Source organism: Phalacrocorax carbo, chromosome 3, assembly GCF_963921805.1.
Source record: "Phalacrocorax carbo chromosome 3, bPhaCar2.1, whole genome shotgun sequence".
Taxonomy (NCBI): domain Eukaryota; kingdom Metazoa; phylum Chordata; class Aves; order Suliformes; family Phalacrocoracidae; genus Phalacrocorax; species Phalacrocorax carbo.
Window position 1 is genome coordinate 26,709,458 of NC_087515.1, and position 26,533 is coordinate 26,735,990.

The 26,533-nt window shown below is 36.2% G+C and overlaps 1 protein-coding gene across 1 annotated transcript in view; it reads right to left on the reverse strand.

The window, feature by feature from the left end:
* Positions 1-26,533, reverse strand: part of USH2A (usherin) — a 391,083-nt gene that overhangs the window by 304,378 nt on the left and 60,172 nt on the right. Inside the window, exons 11-15 of the mRNA XM_064446238.1 lie at positions 20,256-20,451; positions 16,355-16,996; positions 10,540-10,723; positions 5,258-5,421; positions 1,011-1,169 (exon numbers count right to left, since the gene is read on the reverse strand). Of these exons, the coding sequence (XP_064302308.1) occupies positions 1,011-1,169; positions 5,258-5,421; positions 10,540-10,723; positions 16,355-16,996; positions 20,256-20,451 (1,345 nt within the window). The remainder of the gene's footprint in view (positions 1-1,010; positions 1,170-5,257; positions 5,422-10,539; positions 10,724-16,354; positions 16,997-20,255; positions 20,452-26,533) is intronic.

Here is a 26,533-nt window from a genome sequence, read left to right on the forward strand (position 1 = left end):
TCCTCTCAATCACTTAATCCCATGCTTACATGGGTTGCATACCTTTTCTCATGGTATGTACTGCCAAGTGTCCAAATTCACAGCATAAGCCACAGAGTAATCAATCAACTGTAACACAGCAGCATGTACCAGGACATAAAAATGTTAGGGGCATTCCAAAGGATCTGTGCTTCCATTGAATAATAGGGTTTGGTTTTTTTCCCCTCCAGGGTACGTGCCAATAATTAGAAAGACTCGACTTCTGCAAAATATTAATACTGCATTGGTATGAAAATGCAACAAACTAAAGAAGCTGCTAGAACAGAAATCAACCTTTAGTGGCATTAAGCCACACTTGTCATCTTAAAAAACCACTTGTGTGCCATATATACATAAAAACAGTATCCAAATCCATCTCCTTTTCTTTGGCAAGAGGATCAATAGGAGCACAAAATGGCCTTTCCAGCTAGGACAGAGTGTTGAATCCTTGAGGAATGCCTTCTGAGGATCCCTTTGCAAGCCTCAACATGAGAGAAGTGGTGCTGCTAAAGGCAAATCAGGAGCTACACTAATAGCTTAACAGAAGGTGCTAAAAGTTAGAGACCACAAAAAGCTTTCCTAATCTGTTAACAGTTTTAAAACCGGGAGGATGAGAAAAGCAACTTTAAGCACATTATGGTCTCTTCCATTCACCCTAATTCTTTCTCTGGGACTTTGCCTCTTTTAGGTTTTGGAGCCTGTGTATATTTGCAGGGAATGCTTTTGGCGAGTCAAAGTTTTTCAGATTAAAAAGTAAAAAATTATCAGCTGTTTTGGGTGACTCAGTTTGCCAGATTTTAGACTGAAGCATACACGTCTTTCAAAAAAAATTGATAACACAGAACAGTAACTCACTAAATGAAAACAAATAATGTATTCAAATTCACAGCAGATGATAACAGAAACAAGAAATAATTAAGAAAAATTGCACATATATATAGATATGTACACACACACAAAACCTTTGATGTCATCTCCCTACAAATACTTACTATAAGGGTAGTAGTCCTTGGCTGTATAAATCTCAGCCTCATCCCTATACAGCAGGTAAGTAAGCCTGTTAGAATTTGGAGAGTCAGGGGGACTCCATGAAAGACTGATAACAGAAGAATTGAGAACTTCTCCTGTAGGAGGAGGTTGCTGGAATGGAGCTAAAACATAGACAAAAACAGAGGATGTAAAAATGAAGGTAATCAATAATCACACAAATTCAATTAAAAATGCAAAGGAAATGCTAATTTTTTTCTTGGAAGAAACCATCAAGTAAACATACAGTCACTCAGGCAAGACATTAATAGACTAAACTGATCTATCCAAAAGCTCTCCAAAAAAGCTTTTTATCCAAGTACATGAAACAACTTTATACGTTTAAACGAATGACAAATAAACTTAATACCCCTTTCCCCCCCAGATTAAAGCAAGTACACCACATTTTTCCAAACACTTTTTTTTAAATGTATTTCAAGACCTCTATAAAACAGGAACATGTTTATCTGGTCACATTATTGAAGTCTACAGTTCGATTATAATTTATTTTTTCCAGAGGATTCATTCCATTTTAGCATAGGCCAGGCATAACTTCCTCTATTAGAATAGAGGTGAAAAGTCTAACTAACTACAAATTTTACTGAAATGTTACAATAAGCCTACTTAATTAAATGACAAAAAGCATAAAGGGGCAAATTTTGAAGGTTATTGAGGCAATTCACTTCCATTTGTTTCCAATAGAACTTAAACCAATGAAAGCGAGGCGTCTAACATTTTAAGAAATCAGTTTGAGATTTCTATTTACCAAAATACCACTCTGCTATCACCTCCATTAACTTTGGAAAATGTGCTACTTAATTGCACTAGCATCAATAAAGAGAAAAACAAACCTGAAGTTCACAAGCCAAAATTTTCACATTTTCAGAAAGAGCAAAGCCCCTCCTATGTCTCTCTTGTAATCCAACTCTATGATCATGGTCCTTTCCAAGATAATGGCTGTTACTGAGAAATGAAACTTTATATGCGTAGATACACACATATACACAGGTGTGCACATAAACACACAGTTTTACGGTTGGACTCAATGATCTTAAAGGGCTTTTCCAACCCAAATGATTCCATGATTCTATATTTATGTTATTATTCAAGCATGAATCCATATCCTGCTATAAGACCTCCAGCCAGCCTGTTACACCTTCCTTAGAAAGCACTACTTCCTGACCCTCCATATCTGTTTTGGCAGCTAGTAATTGCTATAGCTTGACTTAAAGGTAGATTGTGCCATACCCTACCCTCTTTACCAAGGGAGGGAAAACCAGGAAAGTGTGGGTCTAGAGGAAACCATTTTGCTCCAGGAATGAGAATAGGCAAGGGCACTACAGAAATCAGCATATGGAGTAAGCTACTGGAAGCTGGATCCAGAAACACCCAATAAGCATTTCTCCCTTACATTAAGCATTATGTGAAAATATCAACATTAGAAACATGTGGCTTTTCATTAATTTTTTTCACTCTCTTTCTGTTTATAAACTATCATCATCTCCATTACACGTGTATTTGCTTAATATACACAATTCATCAGAAGTTAATTATCAGAATCTGTTCAGCCAAGCTAACAGAGGACAAGAAGCAAAGAGTGAAGTTGCAGACAGAAAGCAACATGAGGACCTCAGGCCACACAAGTATAGTTGTAGAGACTTACACCAACATCAGTGGGTCACATTACATATGGGTTTTTAATACAAATCTAAAATGTGAGTTGAAGCTCTTTATTTAGAGTAAGATAATGAGACGCCCTTCTCTTACTGCAGTCTCTCAGCCAAGAAATAGAAAAGAATGTTTCTAGAATTTCACTGGATTGAACAGAACACATAATCACCATCTCCCATTAGAAAGCATGGGGGGTTTGGCTGCCAGTCTAGAGTTTTTGAGTTCAGCTGCATTAGGAAGTGAATGTATGCTAAAGGGTCTACAGGTGTAAAGTTTGAGAATCAAAGGAAATAAGTGCTCCTAAATCCCTTTGGCATTTTTTGAAAGTTTCTTTCCATGTAATACATGTGTACAAGACCTGAGCAATCAGAAATTTACTGGCACAACCTTCATTCTCTGTTCTTAATCTCACACTATTGCACGTTGCTTCCATGTTTGCTGCTCTGCATTTTAGATGTGTAAGCAAAGTACTGTATATCAGATTTTTCTATGGAGCATCTAAGATATTGTTGGGCAGAAAAATTGAAAATAGGTCTTTTCCTTAAAGAATGTTAGTTGGAAAGTGACAGCAACTTACATTTGCTCCCCTTGGCAAAGACTTATAACCAGTAATGGCATGTGTCAACAAAATACTGTTCTGCAATGAAAATAACCACAAATATCAAGCTAGGCAAAGCTCCTTATCTGTGCAACAAGTTAAAATATTTTGGTATGAATAACCAAAAGACTGCAATTGCTATATCACTTATGTCCAGAAGAGGACTCCGCTTGTCATTTAGAATGCTGCCTGATGTATTTTTTTCTAACTAAAATCTATGATATTATTTATCTATGTCATATCATTATTAATCAATTTTATAGCTGAATTGCCATTGACCTTTATCCAATGTATATCCCAACATAAATAAGTAGGTTGGTTTATGTTTGTAAAGCACTTTGAAGATGAACAGCATCATAAAAGTGCCATGTATTATTATTATTATACATTCAGTTGAAACATCCTACATTTTTTAAAGAAACAATAAGCCAATCACCTATCTGCACAATGAGTAGATACTACACTTTCTACAGAAGAGCACGGGGAAAAACAAAAACAAACTCTTTCTAAGCACTTCCAAACTTGGAAAAAAAAAACATCTTAGGAAACAAACCAGTTAATTTGTTCTATCCCATTTATAGCACTGTGCATTCTGCAGTGCATATAATTTGAAATTTAAACTGATGTACAATGAAATACAAATGACAATCAAAGCGAGAGCTGTCTGTCCTTGTAAGCGAACTCTTTGCGCATGTACGTCTCTGCTTGCAAATAAATCTACAGTGTGGGCATATCACAATGACGAATAAATACCTATGCAAAATATACAAAGAAATATTTTGTTGAAGGAGGGTCGATAAACATACTCCAGATGTCACTTGGGAGTGTCTAACCCTGTTGTTACATTACACGTGGCTACCTGAGCTAACTCTCATAGTAAGACCCATCTGGCAATTATTAATCAGGTCTGCTGACAGAAACGACCAATTATCATCTACAGAGTTCCTCAGTAACTGGTTCCATAACTTCCAAGACTGGGCTGTTAACTGCATATGGCAGTAAGCTGTGTCACAAATATGCAACACAACTTTTTCAGAATAAGCTGAGGTCCTATCCACACAGTTTGGCATTCCATGGCATGATGGCCTCAAAGCCTGTTTCTGAACATTGAACTGAAGGCAACTTAAAATTAAGTTTTTCATATTACGTATATTATTTTTCCTCTCCTTCTTTAAAATCCCTGCCATCTTAGAGACTGCACTGGTGAGCAAATCCGAACATTTAATTTTGAATCCTTATGAGACAAACAACGGTTAAAGTTGTGCCTTCTCTTCATATACAGACTTATTGCAAGGGCAGAAGTGCCGATGTTCCATTGCAACGTGTTTTATTACAATTCACGATCTGATTGTCACCGTAGCACTAGCCCCATCTCACACACGCCAATTTATAACTCTCTGTTACACCACATCACGTATTTTCCCAAACTGACTGAAAAACGCCCCAGGAGGCGAAAGGCAAAGCTACATTGCACTGAGGAGCAGATTTTTAATTAATCACCAGGAGCAGGTCTTCAACAGACCTCCTGTTCTTCAGACCTTCTGAAGACAAGTCTCCTGCCTCCCTGTCAACGGCAGGAAAGAGGGCTAAATTTTACAAATACTATTGCGTTCATGTGACTAAAAGGTGAACTCTACATTGGTCACTACAGAGAACATGGTGGGAAGTGCAAGGGAGCTACGGGCCATTACTTCTCCCCTGGGTTAGACTGCAAGCATAAGCTCTGTGTATGACACAAAGCATTCTGTACATCTCTCTGGAAAACACTCCTAAGATACTCACAGTGAAAAATCACCCAAACTTCAGGGACCAGAAATTTGGGGGGGTGGGGGGGTGAGTCAAATCCAGTTTTAGTACATTGCTGACCTAATTTGATACTCACTAAATGAATAAAAAACCCCACTAATTTGAAAGACATGCTTTTAAGACCTAACATCCACTTACTTTTACTGCAACCAAATAGGTTGTGGACATCCAAATTACTAGCATCAGGAACACAGTTGTCACATTTCAAGCCAGTTACAAATTGTTTACAAACACACTGTCCAGTAACAAGATGACAAGTCCCATTAATGGCTCCTGCAGGATGACAATTACAGTGCTGACATCTATAAACAAAAACAAATCAAGGAAGTGATCAAAACACATTAACACTCCAGTTAAGCACAGTAGGGTTTTGTTTGAAAGATTCTTGGGTAACATAATTTTAAAAAATCATAAACAGTTCAGTGGCCTGAGACACAGTAGAAAATCTATTAGCCTGATAATAAAAAGTAACTTACAAAAAGTTGCCCGTTATAAAAAAAACCCAAACATTAAAAATCTCAATACCAGAATAATATTTTAATTTAGAGAAAAACTGCTTAGAATCAAAGAGCTTTTATATATATTGATTCATACACAAAAAGGATAACGATGCTTGGTAATAACCAGATTATGCACTCAGTCCTGCAATGCTTACTCACACTTACTCAATGCTTACTCAAACCTTTCTTGCAGAGCTGTAGAGTTCGGTGATAACATGTGCAACCTGTTTCATAGACTTCTGCACAAAATATGCAACTTTCCAACTTAGAGGAAACTAGGCTTTTGTTGAAAAAGAAATCAATTAATTTCTTGTCCACAAAAGCAACTTGAAGTTTTAAAAAATAACGTGCTGTGAATAAAGAATTAACGTAGACAAAAATTGGGAGGAAAAACCCCTCAGATTAAAACAGTGAAAGAAAACAAACTAGCAGAAATATGAATATTATAACAGAAAGCACATTTTCTTTGCAGCCTGATGGACAAAATTGAAAATAAATAAAAAGAACATTTCATTAAATGTGTATATTAAATTATTTTTTCATTTAAAAGAACAAAAAAAATTTAAAAGCATTGGTATCACGCCAATGCCACATTTCAATTCTGTAAATCTAGCATCAGTAGAGTACTTTCAGGATTAAATTACGCTTTGGCTTTTGCATGTGAAAACTCTCGTGATCAATTTGTTTTTCACTGAAGATACTATTTCCCCACTTGCACTCATTTATAGCAGGAATACCAGTGTCAGATCATGCAAATATTCAAAGACTCAGGACGTCTCAGAAGTTAAGCAAAGCAATTTTTTCCTTACTGCAAATACTGTTACACTATCCACTGCAAGGCAGACTGCCGTTGGTAGTCGCAACAGAAAGTCAACAACAGCAAATAAAACATTGTACTTTAGATTCTAATTTCACTACATTTTAATTGCTGCAGACTAAAGAGTTTTGAAAAAACTTGGACTGGGAGAAATGTAGGGCTGTACACTGCAGCTAAAACACACTGGGAAACCTACACATCACTCCTCTTGCCCTGAGCTGGAAAAGTCCCATTCTCAGGCATAAGGAGCATCAGCCTAGAGGGAAATTTATGTTACTCCAGATGCCACATCCCAAGAAGATGAAGCAGCAAAAAGACCCTGGAGAAATCCAAGGGAGAGACAGCCATGCCATGTCCCCTTTGCTTTGCTAACCCTACGACTAGACAAGAGTTCTTGATTTATATTTGGCTGTTCTTTCCTTGGCCAGTTTCACCAGATCCAAGGAAACAGGCGGTGATGCCTTTACACAAGTTTCTTCACCATTTTTTCCAGTCATCACCATCACCTTGGTCTATCTCTTTTTATCTATATGAAGGCAGAAACAAAAGTGAGTTCAGTTATGTTTTAGGTATTGGATTTTTAAGGCAAAGGAGAGAGGAGCGAAGGGGGGGAAACTGTTTTCACATTAGGACACTAAAGTTCAGGTCAATAATCAGTGAAATAGACATTAAATGTGACAGATTTTTAAACAAGTTTAAGAAAACTCTTCACATATATTTTCTGCCCATCACGGAGCTCTCTGTATTAGAGCTTCTTTACTCCACAGCAGCTTGTGCCGTGTGATCTCCTGGGTAATCATTCAACACCCTTAAAAAGGCTGATAAAAGCTAAAGCTGCAAAATAAGCTGCAAATTTGTTTTATGGACTAATATCCTTTTGGGAATAAATAAAATACATTCTCTCTTGGAAACCACTATACTGTAGTTTGCTCTCTTTTATAGTCAAGAGAAAAGGGCAATTTTTTCAAACTGTATTAAGTCTTTTCATCTGTAGACAGTGCATCCAAATCCCCCGTCAAATAGCGGTTTTGTTTAGACTATTTAAATGTCATGAGTAAAAAAAAAAGGTTCAGTTCGAGAAAAAAGTGAAGGCAGAATTATTTGCTCAGTAAGACAGTAATTTATTATTTCATAATTTCATTACATGGTGATATTTAATTCATATAGTTAGGGGGGTGTTAACAAAAGTGTCTCAATAGGTAAACACTAAAAGTCAAGCTTCTTTTACTGCTCTCCTGTATATTACTGCACCTCCTATGAATAAAGGCCCCCTGCGTATTCCAGTTTTCATTATCATTCATACATGAGACAATGAAACTCACATACACGTACAGTCAGTTAGAGTTTTCAGTGCCTGGCAGGGTGGGGCTGCTTCTTTCTGCTTGAAATAGTTGCATTTTCTTCTAGGAAAGATGTAGGGTCCCTACCTCCACCTATACTGAATTAGGCTCCAGATCCTGTGAACTGCAGCATACGTGTTATCATATTCTGTTCCACAGGATTACACATTATGTTTGTGTAATCACATGCATTATTTTTCTTAAACTGCAGAACACTAGCACTAGCTTTCCTGTTACGCATAGATCATGCTTTTCAGTCAGGATTAAGGATTTTTTAAAAAATAACTAATTCTTTGAAACTTTTAATCATGTAAGAAATTTTGTCAGCATTCTCATTAAATGTTATTTCTTCAAGATTCCCCGAGTCAAATATATATGAGTTTTAGTAAAACAGAATAATCAAGGAAAACAGACTTAAAACATGGAAAGAGGAATGTCAGGCCAAGATGAATTGCAATATTGATTTTGTGAGGATAAATGGTTTTTGTAATATTAATATAGAGAAACCTTTATTACATTGACTCTCTAGGTGCAGTTAGAGCCTCTCCAGCAATCTGTTTAAAATCTTCATTTTTCATCCTTATGGGAAAACCTCACTTGCTAAATGGATTTCATAAACAGTAATCCGTCAAGATATATATATATAAACAATTTGTGATGTTCATTGACCAGTTCATTATAGTAAACAACGTAGAGGTAAAGCATTTCAAGTGTGTACCAATGCCCGCAACCATTACAGATTGTTCAGACCACGGAAAACATGCAGTATCTCTAACTCTTCAATTGTCAAGGAGATTTTCCTGCTTCAAAAGCATTAAAAAATACGGCGTTCCTGTTTTATCTCAAAAACATCAGAAAGTAAATCGGCTCACATATACGTTCCTCTCAGAGTGGGAGAATTTTAAAGCCTCACAGTCTCTGTGTGTCACAACTTTTGATTCTTTCTGCTGTTGTGCCAAGACAGTTACATCTTTGCCACTACAGATAGCTCATATCCTTTTTGTTCTGTAACCACAGAGTCCTTAAAAGACACTTGGAGCAAGGATGGTTTAAATGACTTTGCAACTTTACAAAGAAAGGAAAAGCACATCATTGTTTTTAAGAAGATATTAACAGTTAAAGAAAGGGATTAAAATAGGTTTATAAAGACCTGGATTATAATTTTCAGTGGATAAACGTTTCTGCCTGAGGAACTGAGGCACGTTGCCCGAGCAGATACTAACCAAAAGGAAGCCAAGCATATGGAACACAAGTAATCACGTTAATGTACTACTGGAGCAGTCTTCAATACTGTCATGAGGATTAAGTAGTATTAAGGCATTAAAGCCAACCCTGATTCAAAGTCCAGAACTGTAAAAACTTTCTAACTTTACAAGATGTTGATCTAGATAATTCTAGATATTTCCACGATTTAAATATCAGAAGACAGCTCAAAATGCAAGTAGTTGGAGGCCAATGTCTACTTCAGGAGAGCTGTTGCTTGACGCTGACAAGCTTCTACATTACCTGCTAAAACTGGGGGGGGGAAAGGTGTGTGAGGGTGTGGGTGTAATCTGTTCCAAATAACTAAAAAAAAATCGTTAATAATAACAAAAATACATTTAAAAGGGAACTTTAATATTACAGAGATTTTATTCCTTACCATCAGAAATTACAGGAAGTGAAAATAGGAAGCCCTTATTTCTACAGACTACTTTATGGCCATTAGCAAATGCCTCTGTGACCCACAACAGTAAAAAATAATTTTAAAAATCTCCTAATGAGTGACAGTAACATAGAAGTTAAAGTGAAAAATCTACAGAGTAATGTAAAGTATATGAAAGACGACACTGATAATCACTGCCTAAAAGCATGTCCACCCCACACTAGCTGGGGAGCATAGGGAGGGGAATGTTGTGCAGATTTTGCTTCTGCCTGTGTTGTTTTTTTAAAGGCAAAAATACAAAATATAACTAAATAATTTAACACCATCAGTCCACATGAAAACATGATAGCATTAGAGCTGTGCAATCTTTCTAGGCAATATTTAAAAGGAAATTGAGATTGTGGGGATTAAGCAAGATGCTCCTGGAAAAGAAAGATAGAGCAATAGTTGGAATAACAATGCATACCTATAGTTACGTTTTCCCCCTTACATTCCAGGGAATATGTCCATATACATTCAGTGTACCTAGAGGCCCCAGGCTATATCAGATAAACAATTTACCCTGTGGCACATAACTAAATGCAGAAAAAGAATACACTGCTTCAAAAAACCAGATTTTTAAGAGGAAAGGTGGTGTATTTCAACTGCTGCTGCTAAAAGAAATTTGGAAAGACAAGGATATCTAATTTTTTACATTTTTTCTTTCCCATTAAAATGCCTTCCTGAAATCTTCAAAAGTATTCACTGGTTATAAGAATGGCACATTGCCTGTATTTTAATAGTCAATGATTAACACCTCAGAAACTGACATCATCTTAACTGAAGATGCAGAGGAAACAATTGCCAAGTAGCTATGACAGTAGGCAGCATTAGCTTTATACAGTTTTCACGTTGTTTCTACTTAAGTCTACTTAAGAAGGCAAAACTTCCATTTCCTTCAGCTCATGGGAGCACAGAGGGTTGTAGAATGTACCACATATAAATCAGACTGCACACAAATTCAAAGGATTAATGTAACTAGAGCACATCTTTTCATTGTCAGTAAACCTTTGAATGAGCTACTATGAGAAAAATGTAACAAGGAGGTTATAAGGGACCTGTGAAAAAGAAACACTCACCTCCCTGTGACAGAGTCAAACCCAAAATAAAGTTCTTTGCAACGTTCACACGTCTGTCCTGTTACAGAGGCATCTTGGCAAATACATTGGCCAGTTAGTTTATCACAGATCTGATTCAGTGAACCGGCTACGTGGCACAGGCATGGCAGACAGCCAGCGACACTGGATGGAGAAAAATAAAAACCTGGAAAAGAAAGGGATTTTGAGAATAGACAATATCAAAAAGTGAACACAGATTATTAACAACTTGTGTATAATTGGGGATGAAACAACAGAACTAAAGCTTAGGTAACACACACACCAACTCAAATAAAGCAATACAGTCCTCCCACAGGGATGAGCTTCCAAATCTTCTCATTGGCACTTTGTAAAGCTATTATTCATCCTCCAGTTGCCAACTCCAATTTTTTATTCTCTCTCTTCAGTCTTTATTTTAGACAGAACAAGTGCAAAACAGGGAGTACATTAACGTGTCCATGGGGCAAGTAAAGACCCAGGGACACAAGAGGTACTAACAAATACACTACAAGAAGTAGAGACATAAAAATTAACATACAAGATCAGACATTTATCTATTCTAGTCTGGGATCTCATCTTTGACAATGGCCAGTTGCAAAATGGCCATATTTCGGAAGAAAGTCTCTTAATCTTTCTTAAGCAGTGGTTGGCTTAACCCTTGAAACACACAAATGTTTCTAAAAAAATCTACATTTGATGAGTGCTCCCAGGTCTATGTAAAATTTATATTTTACTCCTCCTCAACATATAGCTTGTATCCTACACAAATACTTTTACAGAAGCTAATACACTGATGAAGTTACTTATCTGCTATAAAAAAGCTTTCATTCTGAATCCCATCCTTCTGTTCCTGTATTATTTCCAGCTATGAACTGGGGCATTTATTTCACCTTTCCCACAGTATATTTGGTATGTTCTACTATATTATCCTTCATTCTATTGCCCTCACAAGGTATCTTTACCTACACAAGTCTCTAACACGTTACTGATAAACACAGTTAGATAGAGTTTATACACCTCTAGTCTGGTCATTTAAGAACTTACCTATTATTCATATCCTCACCCGAAATTTCAAACAAAAGAGCTCTTAAGTACTTTTTTTAAATGGTGCTGTACCACTTGCATAATCTATTTTGCTAACTATGGTCTTCTGTTCCTACTAATTTCTTTTCTATATGTCTGATCAGAAGACAATTCGAGTAACAGCATACCAGTAATAAATATTATGATATAATTTTCCAAAATTATTTTCTATTTTTACCTGATTATTAATGGACATTTTACTGGGTTCTTCCCACAAATCACTCTGGGTTTGTTTGTTTGGGGTTTTTTTTGAGTGGTACTCTTGATTAAAAACGTAGCGACATGTATACCTGTATGAGTTCTGCAAACGATGATGGTAACGCAGTATTAACTGGCACTTGTCAACTGCAAGTACCTATCTTTGAACATCAGTTCTAAGATAGAACCATTGATAGGAGTTTATATCTCTGCCAGCTGGTTATTATTAATTATTCAATAGAATAATTTCAACCATTACTCAGATACACAGTATTTGCACAGACTTCTCAGACACCTTCCCCCTCTCTCTAGTTCAATTGGTTTCTTCTTAGTCATGTTCTCAGTTACCAAATCTTTTTTGCTGTCCAGCAACTTTCTGATGTTCTGCTTTATTATAAAGAGCCCAAAATTGTATTGTAACATATCACCCAAGGCCTTATTATTTATTTTTTCTTACATGAGATAGCTTTATATATACACCCCTAGGGTGGTATTCTCTGTCTTCGCAGCAGTGTTGCACTGTGAGCTCATATCCAAATAGCAGAGGAACTAAACAAATTGAAAACATTAGAATTTTACTGCTCAAATCTTTGTTCAAGTTTAGCCTCTGGTCCTCAGTGAGATAAATCTCAGGTGGACAGTGAAGTGATATCAGTCTCCAGTTAACATACATTCGCATCATAAAAAACCATGCTGTTGGCACTTTATTCCAGAGAGGCCCCGAGCTGAGCCACCACAGAGACTGAATAGCTTGAAGTTATTAGTGAGGCAGCATGTATTATCTCATACTGCAGTTGTCTGTGCAGTACAGTGCCCATCCTGTGCATAAATAGAGGAGACCATTTCCCAGCAATGTCACTCTTGAGCACAATGAACGACTTCACTCAAAGAACGTAACAGGAAGATAGGAAACAAGTTTAAGCTTGGACTCCTGCAGAAGGTCAAAGCACTTCTTCAGGACCCAGTTTATAGTTGCAGTAAATGATAAGCACTCAGGCTACAACACATCCTTGTCCATTAGAAATTTTGCATTAAACTAATGTCTAAGAAAAGACTATAGTGGGTAAATAAACACATCTTTACTAAAGAAATTAATCTGTGCTGAGCAGGATTGATCACTATAGAATATATTGGTTTTGTCACAGCAGAGAAATTCATAGTTATAAAGAATCTATACATGAATGCAAAACATCCTGGCTCTCCTAATGTCATATTGCCTACACCACTGTAGCGCAGTGAAGGATTTGGTATAGTACTTTTTGATAATAACCTTTAGAAATGCTCTAAAAGTTTAACTAAGTTTCTGGATACCACCACAATATTTTTTTCAAAGGTAGCAAGTAAAAGCAAAAAAATTTTAAAAGTGAGAGATAGGAAGATGGGAGAAAGCCCTTCTATCAACTAATTCAGAAGTAAATTAATGTGATTAAAGGTAGACAAAAAGAGAAGAAAGACTGCATTAAAAATTCATACTGTTTTTCATAACCATTATTATTATTTACTTCCACCACCTACAACTTGGCAGGAAAGAGTAAGAAACAACTTAATGCAAGCTTAATTTATAGCAAGGTTAGAAGGGCTCATAAAACTTGCTTTATGAAGGATCCACTGTTGTATAATAGAGCCAATTTCCAATTTTAAGACAGCGACTGCAAATCTCTACAAGATCTAAGTATATAACTAGTATTATGCGTATTCTTTTTCAGATTTTTTTCCAGTTCAACCATAACTGATCACATTTGTCAATCAAACATACTCTTCAAAAGGAAGAATGAAAGTCATAGCAAAGTATTCAGCTTCCTTTTTTAATCATACTCTTATTATTTCTCCCACTGGATATCTCATGGAAAAGGAAAACCCAAACAATTCCTTAGCACTTTTACATGCTTACCAACTATGACAGTAATGCTCACTTCTTAATCACAGTCTGTGCTTCAAAATGCACAATTAAGAACACTGACAACATTGTCACAACATACTTTACATTTTTCTGGCCAAGAGGAGAGGTAGTATGTACACAAAAACCCAGTATTGGTGCCTGGCCACACATCGTACATGCTAGCTTACATCTTTTCTGTACTGGCTTACATCTTTTCTGTACTACATACCATGACACAAAAATCTGTGGCCACTGAATAAAGAACTTATTAAAAAAAGCTTGCTTTTTTTTTCATAGCCTTGCTGCTCTCATAACAGAATCCCTGAGTTGAACAGGATTTGTATGGCATAAATCCCAGTCAGTGTGGCACCACAGTCACAGAATGAGGCAGGGACAACTGTTCACAACTATTTGGGGGCTGGAAAGATCCAATTTTCCACCACTGCAACCTAGGATATATCAAAAGCAGGTAAAACTGTTCTTTCATTTGGTTTCCTGTTAAAATCAAGTGTTCCTCTCTTTGCATACACCACTAGTTTAAAAAAAATTAGGAAGTACAGAAATCCACAAAAAATATTACTTGTATGAGAACAGACTGGAAGAGGCAGGTCATGGACATAGCCTAATAGATGAAACACGTGCCTGAATGCTCCAGACAGAGTTGATTTAAAAAAAAAAATCTCATGACAAAATAATAAAGTCACATCCCATTTTATTTTTTTTCCATTAGCAACTTTTCCTGCATTAAGATTTTGGTAACTTTTGGAAACCTCTCAAATTTTAACAAAGCACAGTGAAGATGCACTACAACTGGGATGTTATTTTAAATACAGACTTATAATTACATGGGGGGGTGGGGGGAGAAGACAGACAACATACAATGTATTCCACTCAGACCACACAGTGGAAATGTCCCAACGAGCCATGAAGTCTTCAGTGTGTTTTTAGGGCTGCCAGTTTTAACTAATTAACTGTGTATTTCTCATTAGGCTGTGTTGGCTACATATATACTTGTAGTATGTTTTCTTATCTTTGTCCCAAAGCAAAGTCATAGGACATACTTAGAGTACTTGAAATCATTTAAACTTCTACAATTTAATACCAGTATTACTAGCAGGCTATATTCACCCGTTTTATAGAAAACTCTCCTTTGGAACGTGCTAAAAAAGAATAATTCTATAAAAGTTAGCCATATTAAGTTTCTAAATGAGCTCACACTGGGATCAACACTAAGATGTCAGTGAAAATACCATAGTATGCTGTGCTACACTAAGAGCAATATGATGCTTTTAAAATAAGTACTTACACTTTCACCTGCAGAAGAGAGCTCAGCATTCAGCACATACATGCTCATACTTATTACGTGGAAAATTTAAAATAATTCTTACAGCAAGATTATTTTTTTTTTTAACAGGAACTATTGTGGAAGTATTCCTTTGAGTGCCATGTAAGCTTTTCTACAAACCAGTCTGTTCATACTATCAATTAAACCTTTTTAAACCATTTAGTTCTGCATAAACCCTGGCCTTTCTTCTTCAAGGACAAGGGTGGTCACTGACTCGGGAAGCCTTGACATCACTCCTCTGCCGATCTCTGATTAAGTGGCTGCTGTAGAGGGTTAGCAGGTCAAATAGCACTGGAGGAGGAACTAAGAAAAACAGAATGCTGCCTTATTTATTAGTCTATGTACCTAAAATATTTTAAATTAAAGTATTTTTAAAAATACTTAATGGAGGTTAAGCAGCTTTTTTAACCTCTGTTCAAATTATTGAATGGCATATTAAAACCAATGGAGCTATAATGTACCTTTTAATGTGACCTGCTACTTTAATAAATTACATATGTATTTAACTTGAACTAAACCTATCTGTTTAATATTATTCCTAAAGGTAAGTTAATATTATCTATAGTTTTACTTTACCCACCTACTTTTTAAAACAAAAACATCAAAATATAACTACAGAGCTTTCCACTTATGTTTTTAAATAAATGTTTTTAACCCTATTTACAATAATATGGTACAAAATCTTGAACAGATACATAGCAACTGCAGTATCCCCTACTTGCAGGGCCAAACTGGAAGCAGCCCTTATGAAAGCCAGTGCCTCCTCAACACAGCAAGGCAGGGGAATGCTTTCCAAGTGGCACACTTGCCAGCCTCAAAGTTAAAGCAACCATCTTGGTACCTGCCACCATGCTCAGCTTTATGCATGAGGTGCCCTTCCTGAAGGGCTTGCACTCTGCCTTCCACATCCACATTTTTCCTTACGAGGATAGCTCCTGTTCATCAAACTATGCTAGTTTACCTCTTATTCAGTGAATGAGCCATGATGATTTATGTATTTTCTCAATATCTAGAACTCATCCTAACCTTATTTTGGACATCTTGAAACTGCAGTAATAACACAAATTACACAGCCTCTGGCAATAGAATAAATATTTGATGGTGATCAGGACATTAATACTTCCTTCTCATTCACACAGTTAGGAAGAAATGGAATAATAATTAATAACATAAGTCAGAGACGTGCCAGACATGAAGCTGTCTAAACACATACTAAAAACTGCAGGAACTATGATGATATCCAACAAAGCAAAACTTACTACATCAAATAGATTGTCTTCCAATTTTCTTACCTGGTTTACACTCATTACACCTTCTCCCCTGACGCTGAGGCAAACAGACACACTGTCCAGAAACATGGTCACAAACTGTTCCTGCCAATGTGCCCAGAGCATCACAGTCACAACGCTGGCAGCCAGGGAGGTTGCTTATGCTGAGGTTGTATGTATGAGGCACGCACTGACTGCACTGGAGGCCAGTTACACCAGCCTTGCAAGGACACTGTCCCGTTGATTTGTCACAAAGCAGAGAGCCATTTACTGTACCTGCCTTATCACAGCCACATGGCAGGCAGACAAAGGAATGATTTTCCTGTACTTTGTGGTAGCCATCTAGGCATTCGTCACATTGTCTTCCTCCGATATTTGGTTTACATGCACACTGCCCTGTCTTCGCATCGCACACAGTCCCAGAAAATGACCCTGCAACGTTACATTCGCAAGCCTTACAACCAGTTACATCCAGCCCATAAAAGTTGTCCATGCAGGTGTCACAGTGAAGCCCTTCCACTCGCTCTTTACAATTGCACTGCCCAGAGAGAGGGTTGCAGAATTGGTTCACTGAGCCATAGCTGTTGCACCAACAAGGTTCACATCCATCTTCATTAGAATATCTGAGCGCTTTAAATCCAAAATTGCAACTATCACACCTAAGACCTGAAAAGAGAAAAGTTATTAATAAAAAAAGTGGAAAAGCTATTAATTTCAATTTCAAGAAAGGGTAAGTAGGCTACACTTGGAGGAAGAAAAAAAGGAGAAAGGAAAAGTAATATTCTTCACCAGCATAATTAACAGGAATGGCAGGGCTGCACAAATCAACTGAATAACAGTGGCATCCCAAAAATCTGTTTACTTTTCCAATTTGCTTCAGAAGCAATGCATTTCTGCTGGCTTCTCAATACAATTTAAGATACTTCTGCAAGAGATTCTTTGTAACATTTCTAAGACAAACCAGAATTAATCTCTTTGTCCCCCAGAACAGCACCTGTTGCACAATCAATGCTTACGTGAACTCTTCAGCCTACACAGAAATGCAGTATACAGGGAATTGCACTGGGCTTTCAGTCTGTTCTGATACCAGGTTTATATATTATATTAAAAACATTAAGTATACTCTAGGACATCACAAATTAGGCTAATTACGATGAATAATTTACTTAACACCATGTTTCAGTTTTAACACTGATTACCTTGAATGTTAGTGTTTATTGTTAGCACTTACTGAAAGCAGCAAATGTTTTCCATAATCCAGAATGAAATATTTTCATCTAAATGTATGATTTAGTTAACTCGGGCAGTACATTAAAATCTAAACTGTTTTCTTTGTACTTCATCCTGTATTTTTATTAGCTTTGTTTTCAAAGTCATCATTTGCTTTATCCCTGCCCCAAGGGATGGCATTTGTATTTTAGTTTATAAAACACACATTACAAGAAAGCAAACTAGATTATTATAAGAAAAATGCAAATTCGCAGTTATGTATTTTCCCTTGCAATGGGAAAATCCTTCACTATGATGCCACCACTTAACCGTTGCATAGAGAAAAATATAAACACAATGTTCCAGCAAAATACTGTCATCACTCTAAAAAATACAAAACCATACAAAAATACATCTAGCAACTTACATGTAAAAAAATAAAACTAAAAATGGTAGGAAATGCATTATACATATGGATAAAAACTCAAAAACTCCAACAGAAGGCAAGTTCCTTTAACAGTGATGAATGACTCACCTAAGGCATATCATTTAATTTCAATAAGGAAAATAAAAAAGGACCACTATTGCTGCAAATTTTAAAAATAACTGTATTGTTAACAAGAATTATGACTCATTTTGAACTATTAAAATTGGTCTACATGGATTCATATCATATCAGTTTTAAAAATATGCGCAGTGCTTATTTGAATATGCCATACATATTCCTGACAGGTAATCTATTCCTAACGATACTGAGGAAGGCCTACAGGGCATCACATTCAATGTTAACAAGTACAGGGGAGTTAGCACGCTTGGCATTTAATTCACATTCTTCTACCTTTTTATTCTAGATGAATGACCTACTTTAATAAAATTATTGGTGCTAATGTATTTTACTGGTGATAGAATCATTAGTAAGATTTAACAGTTGTGTTAACTCTAACAGTTCATGTTTCATAACACCACAGTCCATAGTTGCATTTTTCTGTTACCATGTTTGTTTAAATAGATAAAATGGCAATAGACAGATTGCTCTAAAAAGCAATTTAGAAATCCAAAGAGGAAAGCTCTGTGTTAAAGTTTGCTGCACACGTTCCAACGTACAGAAGCTTATTTACAATTGGTTTGGAAAACAAAAAAGATAATCCATCCTGGAAAGAATTAGGTCTTTATCCTGCAAACAAACACTTGCATAACTGCAGCCCCCCACCATAGTTAGTTAAATTTGCAGAAAGCATAGGTTTACACATTTTTGTATTACCATTTCAGTAGAAATAATAATTCTGATTGTTCTCACCAAAGGGAGAAAATACTTAAAATAATATGCAGAGCATCAAATACCTGAAAACCAGACTGTGCTTTTCTTGTATACCAACTCTCACTGAGTTAAGAAAGATTTTCACAGATGCAGACATGAAATGTAGGCAAAGAATATATAATTAAGAATGCTCTGAAGCCCTTTTTGTCAAACACAAAGAGTGGGTTTAAGATGCACAGAGATTATTTTTACTCTTAGCACCTTTTTTATCATATGGCAAACATAGGCGCTTGGCATTCCATAGGAAAGAGGAGAGAAACTGGTCAGGCTTATGTCTGTCTGGAGTTATTTTCATTATTTGTTGTTATTTTGTATTTGCTTTTGGAAAGTAGAAGAAAGAAGACACAAAGACTCACAATATTACAAGTAAGTCAACATTCACAAGTCAGTGAGACTTACAAATTAACATGTACCTGAATATTTCTAATACAACCCACAACCATGGTTAGCTAAAGAAAAAACAGATTACTAATTGTATTAATAACAAAGCAGAAAAGGATCTCTTCTGGGGTTTTTTGAGACATATGTATAGTCTGAGACATGTACAGTTACCATGCAAGGCTCACTTTATCAGGAAATTCTCCTTGCATAATATTCCCATACATCAACATTTCAAAGTGTATTATATATACTGTGTATTTTGGGCACTTGATAAATTTTGTCCTTATGTGGCTGTGGCTCCCCTCAAATATGCTGGAAGTAATAAATTGCTATAATCAAATCTAATTTCTGAAAAATACCTGTGGGAGTAACAAACAAAAAAGCACGTCTTGTAAAAAAAATGATAAATAACACAGAAGGTAGCAGTTTATTATAATCAGTTTGGCATTGAATTACAAAATTAAAATTATGTGGCCCTTGATAACTAACCCTAGCTATGTACATGATCTGTGGAATTATGTTGACTTATTTTGCATTTCATAGGAACAGTTCAAAGAAATATAATAGAAAAAAATGGATAGATTTATCACAAAGGACCCTGTAGCACAGAATATTTTGAGAAAAAAATCCATTTATTTTGGTCTATTAAGAAAACTAGCATGGAAACGATTTCCTTAGAACTCATTAAGTATAAAACATTTTGAAAAAGTGTTAATTTCCTAAAAGAAACATCTATGCAGTAAGCAAATTACATTATTTCGGTGACTTATTAGTATGGAGCTATGTAAGCTAATGTAGCTATGCCGTAAAGAAACTTCTAAAGGGTTGATTAAACTAAGCTTCAAGCTGTAGTTTGATAGAATTATTAAATTAATAATTTTTTAACAGTTAATTTCATTCATTTTAATAATCTGCCTTCAGCAAAGAAGTTTACTATACTTTTCATTTAGAAATCAAGTGTGTTTTATTTCCAGAGATAACAAGAAAAAAGGATCCAAACTCTTGCATTACACATACCAATAACATTTGCTTTGCACTTGCACTGGCCTGAATTTTGGTGACAGGTAATATCTCCATTGACTGTCCCAGAGGTATTACAGTTACAAGGACTGCAGCCATCAGGGTTTGACTGTTGTAGACTGTAGAATCCTTCCTGGCACTGATTGCATTGTCTGCCAGACACATGTCTCTTACAATTACACTGGCCTCCAATCTAGAAAGATACAAAATATTAGAGAATGATGAACATATCTATTTTTAGATGATACATTCATTAGCAACAAGAATTGGAGTATGAGTCGGCGAGGAGAAAACTTAAAAATGGAACAGAAAAAAATAAGCCTGTGTAACGCATACCTTTCTAATTTGTTGAGAGACAGAAGAAAGAGAAATATTACGCAGCGTGTAACTATTCAATTTTTAAATAGAGTTTAAAAGTCCTGTTCTTTCAAAACAGAAGGAAAAAAGAATTGAGTAAACAATGTGGCAACATTTACCATCTGGGAAGAGAAAACTGCAAAGAATAATTACAAAATCGCATTGTATAAAAGGTGACTTCTATTAAAACAAACAGTACTTTTTTGAATCACAATTACAGCAAAACACTATCATTTTCAAAGGTCAAGTTTTGCATTTATTTTTGTTCAGTCCACATGCTTACTTATTTTAGTGAAAATGCTAGTTAAATAAGAACAAAGCAAAGTTGAAAGATTTCCTTTCTGATTACACATCCAAGATAAATTTGTTCTTCCTTTACAGAAGAAAGCAGCTGTTCCTTACCCAACAGCTCAGTATCTGAAACCCTCTCCCTATTTTCTTGGTTCAGCCGGGTTTCAAGCATTCCACTTCAGTGGTGGGATATAAAGGTCCTCTCTCCTACACCCTAAATGGGTAGCATTGCTATTTGGAAGGAGCTGAGGCATCCTTTGTTATGCCTGGGCCATGATCTGGGAGTATTTGTCCCACATCTTGTGCAAGATTAAAGGCCTCCTGGAAAGTTCTCTCTATATTCATCACTTTCCAACACAGTGGGAAAACTGACCACAGGGAAAGGGCAATGGCACAGGGATGGGGAAAGTAATGGAAGACATCAGTCAATACGCAGCCTAGATGAGAACAGGGAGTCAAACCAACCCAGAGACGCAGGAGATGTGAACTGGCAAAAGGCTTACGATTCATAATCAAGGAACAAAAACTAACTCTTCTAACTCAAGTCTGGGGACTGCAGAGGTGGCAGCAAACAATTAAACTCTGTGCTACAAGCAGTTTTCTTTGGCTCAGTGTATTTTTTACAGTGCAAATATTTACAAGTATGAAGAAGTACAGATTCAAAACTAGTTATTCATCTACAATGTCAACAGCTGTAGTTCAATGTACTTTGCTTTTAATTAGCTACCAGAACAAAAATTTCTCTTAACAGTTGTTTTTTTCATCTTAAACCTATGAGTCAGGCAAAGCTGAGACAGCAGGAGAGTCCTATGGCATTAGAGACAAAGTTACATGGAAGCTCCACTTAAAATAAATGTTATCATGACACCCTCCAACCTACAGTGAAGCTCTAAGCATTATTAATATGAGATAAAATAGAGTATTTCAGCATGTAAGAGTAAATTCTCAGTGCAGAAAACACTGAATGAAAGTTAGAGAAGCGTGTATTCCTACCCCTTCCTCATAAAAGGATTCTGTCGTCCAATAAAACCTCTTCAATATGCTGTCATAATAGAGATTTATTACTGATGTATCAGCCACATTTTTCAGGAAGATGAAGATATTAAAAAGGAAAGAAAACATTATTTTATAAACAAATGGCAAGACAACAGCAAGGTTTTTGTAAGAGTTAAGAGACCACAACAGCAGAAAACACAGCAACAAGGGTTTTCAGGTTATTCCCATTTAGACTGGATTGGATCTAGATACTGAGTTTATTATAAGAGACCTAGTCATGCATCACAGTTATTCATCAGTGAACTGGCATGTGAAAAGCGACTCTTGAGTTTAATCCTAAATTAAGAAAAATACCTAGTTTAATACATAAATGTGAAAGAAACATTTTGTGCTTCTGATCACAGCATACTCAGATTACACAATAGCAAGTTTTATATAAAGATACTTCATTAAGACTCAACAAACATATAATGCATACCCAAGACAACTTTAAAGTTACTCCAAAAGCTACCACATGAAGGAAAGCACTACATGCAAAAAGTCATCTTCAAAAAACAGAAATCAGATCAAAATAAGGAGGTTAAATAAGAGCAGATAACCACCACCAAATTTTAAAACGAGAATAAGGCAATACAAGAATCAGCTTTTAATGATCAACACGCTTAAGGCATGAAGGAAAAAAACAATATTTTTCAAATGTCAGAAACAAAGACTACCAGAGAATCAGTGAGGGCAATACATAATTAAGTGGTATGACTAGCAGATTCAGATTGGACATCAGAACTTTTCATTAAGAGGGAAGTGCGCTATCTGTAACAGGTTGCCCAGAGGGCATGTGGAATCTCCATCCCCAGAAGTATCAAGACTCATCCAGACAAAATCATGACTGACTGGATCTAGCACTGACAACAATCCTGCTTTGAGCTGGAGCAGATGACCAACTAATGCTTCTACAATTCTGTGTAGCATACGGGAAAGGTAAAATCACAACAGAGGTTGCAAAGACAGTATTGCACAGCTGTTAACAATGGAAGAGGTGTTATCATTCTATATTAGGAACAATTTTCAGGCTTCAAGCTGGTTTCAAACTGAAATGTCAGAAGGAAAAGATTTTAGCAAAATCTCATCTGTTTAAAAGTGACTACACACAAGTCAAGAGTTCTATATGAACTGAAATATAAAATTACTGAGTTATTAATTGCTAAAATCAACCTCAGTTAAAGAGGAATAAAATTATAAAAGTTACATCAATCTCTTTAAAAGGCTGTAAGGAAGCTTCTGAGATCTACAGACTAGTAACCTTTTTCTATACAGAGCGAGTTAATAGAAATTAAAACACGAGATTGATATATTGGAAGAGATTAGTACTTTTTTGCAAAGAAAAATCATGTTTCATGATTCTTCTGCATTTCTGTAAGTCAGCAATATCTAGAAATACTGCATATACTGAACCAAATGGATGATCAAGAAGTTAAAATAATTTCCACATCAAGAAGTACAAACTTAACACCTGGGGAAAACCAATGCTGACTATAGGTAGACAGTGATGAGTCCAAAATTAGCTACTATCACTCAAGAAAGAGCTGTTAAAGCTGCTGCATTCCTCCTAAAAAACATTTGAAAGCTCTGAGGCAGTTAAAAAAGGCAATAGGAATACTGGAATTATTAGGAAAAGAACTGAAAATTATACAGAAAATGTCATTCTGTTGTAAAAATCCATTGTCTATCAACATTTTGCACAATTTGTATATCTGGTTACCCTCTCTACAATAAAAGAAGTTGCAGAGTGAATAGAATAAGCAAAGATACAAATGAAAAGAGACTAAAAGAAAGACTTTACAGTTTGGAAAGAGATTACTAAGATGAAGGGAATACACATCTGTAAAATAATGAATGGTTGACAGAAAGAATATTCATTATTGTTCACAATATAAGGAGGAGACAACACCCAGGAAATTATCAGAAAGCAGACTTAAAAGAATGAAAAAGTACTTTTTCGATACCCTTCAAGTGTACAGAAAACATACCTTTTTTATTATTTTGGAAGTGCATTAAAAAAATTAGTTAGATTAATTCCATATGTGGACACCAAACACAACTACTCAGATGAAACCCATCAGTTTGGCCTAGGTAGTCCCAAAACCATAAATAACTGCAATCTAGGAAAGTATATCACAGAAGGATCATGCTTCTTAACACCAGCTTCTGCTAACTATTAGAGAGGATACTGTGGTAGATGAAAGCCTCATTTCATCCCGTATGGCTGTTCTTATCACAAATACATGGAAACCCAAGTCTAATTGTGAGCAGATGGTAGCCATTTCCTGAAGCAACAAGTGAAGTGTGTAGATTACTGAGTGCTAAGAGAAGCAAAGAGCACCAGTATCTTCAGCATAATTTTAAGCATCAACCTATTACAAGCAGCAGTAATTTCCATCCCATTCAGTTGCAGAAAATGTATGTCCCCAAACCTTCTCTTTATAGGGTAAAAAATATACTCCAGAAGAATAAACAGAACTCTTCAGAATCAGGGAGAAATATCGGACCAACTGAAGAATACAATTCAAATTTTCTCCAGGAACCAGGCAATGAAACCATTTGGAGATCTCCCTATATAAGTTTCCTCTTACCTTTCTGTCACACAGAAAAGAGTTTTCCATCTGTAATCAATGCAAGTGGCAACAGGTTTCCTGGTTCTAAAAAGAGGGAAACTCTCATGGCACTTAGAGGAAGGTATGGGAAACTAAAGTTTTTGTTAGAGGTAGGTTTATCAGATTGCTTCTTATCAGATCTGAAAATAGGTTTCTATGTACCAGATTAGAGAATCTGCAAATACTCCACTGACATTCTTCCATAACACTGATTTCAAAGTCTTGTGAAAAAAAGTCAAGCAGAAAAAAAAAAACATTCGATAGACAAGACAAAAAGGAAGCTCTGGCTGTATTCACAAATTACTATTTTGGTTTTGTCTTAGCTATAGGTGACTAGAAACATTTCCATTCTGCTTCTTCAGCCATTTTCTGTCAATATAGGATATCAAAATGAAAGATATCTATTGAAGTTTAGCCTCCAAAATACAGAATAACAAATTCAATTCTGTAACTCCATTTTAATCCTGCCTACTATAGAAAGCACGGCATTAGAAGAGACATGAATATCAGCTAAAGGGAATATGCCACTGTAATGCACTCCATATTAGACGGTTTTTATCTTTCATATAATGCATACACTTCAAGTAGCTGTGCTGATTTTTAGATAAAAAGTTGAGATATATGCTCCAGATAAAAATAGTAGATGGGGGGGGGGGGGGGGGGGGGGGAGTAGTTAAAAGTACATGTAAAACTGGGAAGGTTTGTAGGGTTCTGTAATTGCCCACCCTGCATGCTAAGCTCTTCAAGATTTTCAATACCAGACTCTGAAGACAGAAGAAGGAACATGCTTACAAGCCTCACAAATCACCTCAGCTCAGGATGCACAGCCAGCATTATCTGGACCCTGAGGGCACCAACCAGCCTTAATGACCCTGAGCATCTTCACCTGGGGCCTCCACTCACACACTCTGCCCACAGCCCAGGAGCTCCAGACAAGCTCCAGTCTGGGAATCCACACCTTGCCTAGGCTATGCTGCAGTTGTGCCTGTCCCCTGCCTCCTGGGAGGGATCGCTTGGACTTAGGCTGCAGCCATGTCTTCAGCCTCATCTCCTGCTGGCTCCAGACAGGACTCCCTGGACGCACCCTGGACCTGATTTATCACATTGCCTTGTCTGGGGTTGTCAGTGGACCCTGTTATGAGCACTTGGCCATGTTCTGATGCTGCGGGACTGTGCCCCGGTCAGGGTGGGCACTGCTGTGCTGGGATTACGCTCAGCAGGTTAATTTTCAACATCACTTTTACTCTTTGCGCAAATATTCTAAAATCAGTAAAGATTAAGTAAATGCAGAAGTTCAAAACACAGCACATAGCAAGGAAACATCAAACACAAAATACAGAAAAATTGTGAAGAAACAATAAAGTGGAAAATAGCCTGGAAGTGATACTGGGCATCCACAGATTAAATACAAACAATATGACACCACATAAAAGTCGTTCTGTGATGTACTAAAAAGGAATCTCATATTTAAGACATGAGAAGGAAAGGCAAGGCTTTAGCTCAAATAGTTGAATTAGAACACAAGAATTAGAAAAAGTAGGGTAAAAAGCAATAAAAAATAGTGTTAAAGAACTGGTATTTTAGCTAAAAGATAAAAGCAAAATTAAGGTACATATGCAATCTCAAGTTGATATGAGAATTAGTTACTGCATTAATTTAGGAAATAAACTAATCATTGGGCTTAATTTGGGGAAAATTTGTCTTCAAAAAGGGAAATAAAGAAAAATCTTTAATTTTGCTGTACAGACAGAGAAGCACCAAAATAATCCAGAACCACTGTGAAATGCTTGGCAATGGGTGCTGTTACAAAGAAGTTGTACAAGCTGACAAATGTTTATAATGTTGCAGAAATAAGTGTACCATAGGTTATAATATGGAAATCTACATTAAAATGGGTAGAACAAAATTTCTATAACTACATAAAGATCTAAGTGAATTATGAAGCACAATTATTGTTGTTATTACTATTATTATTTCTGT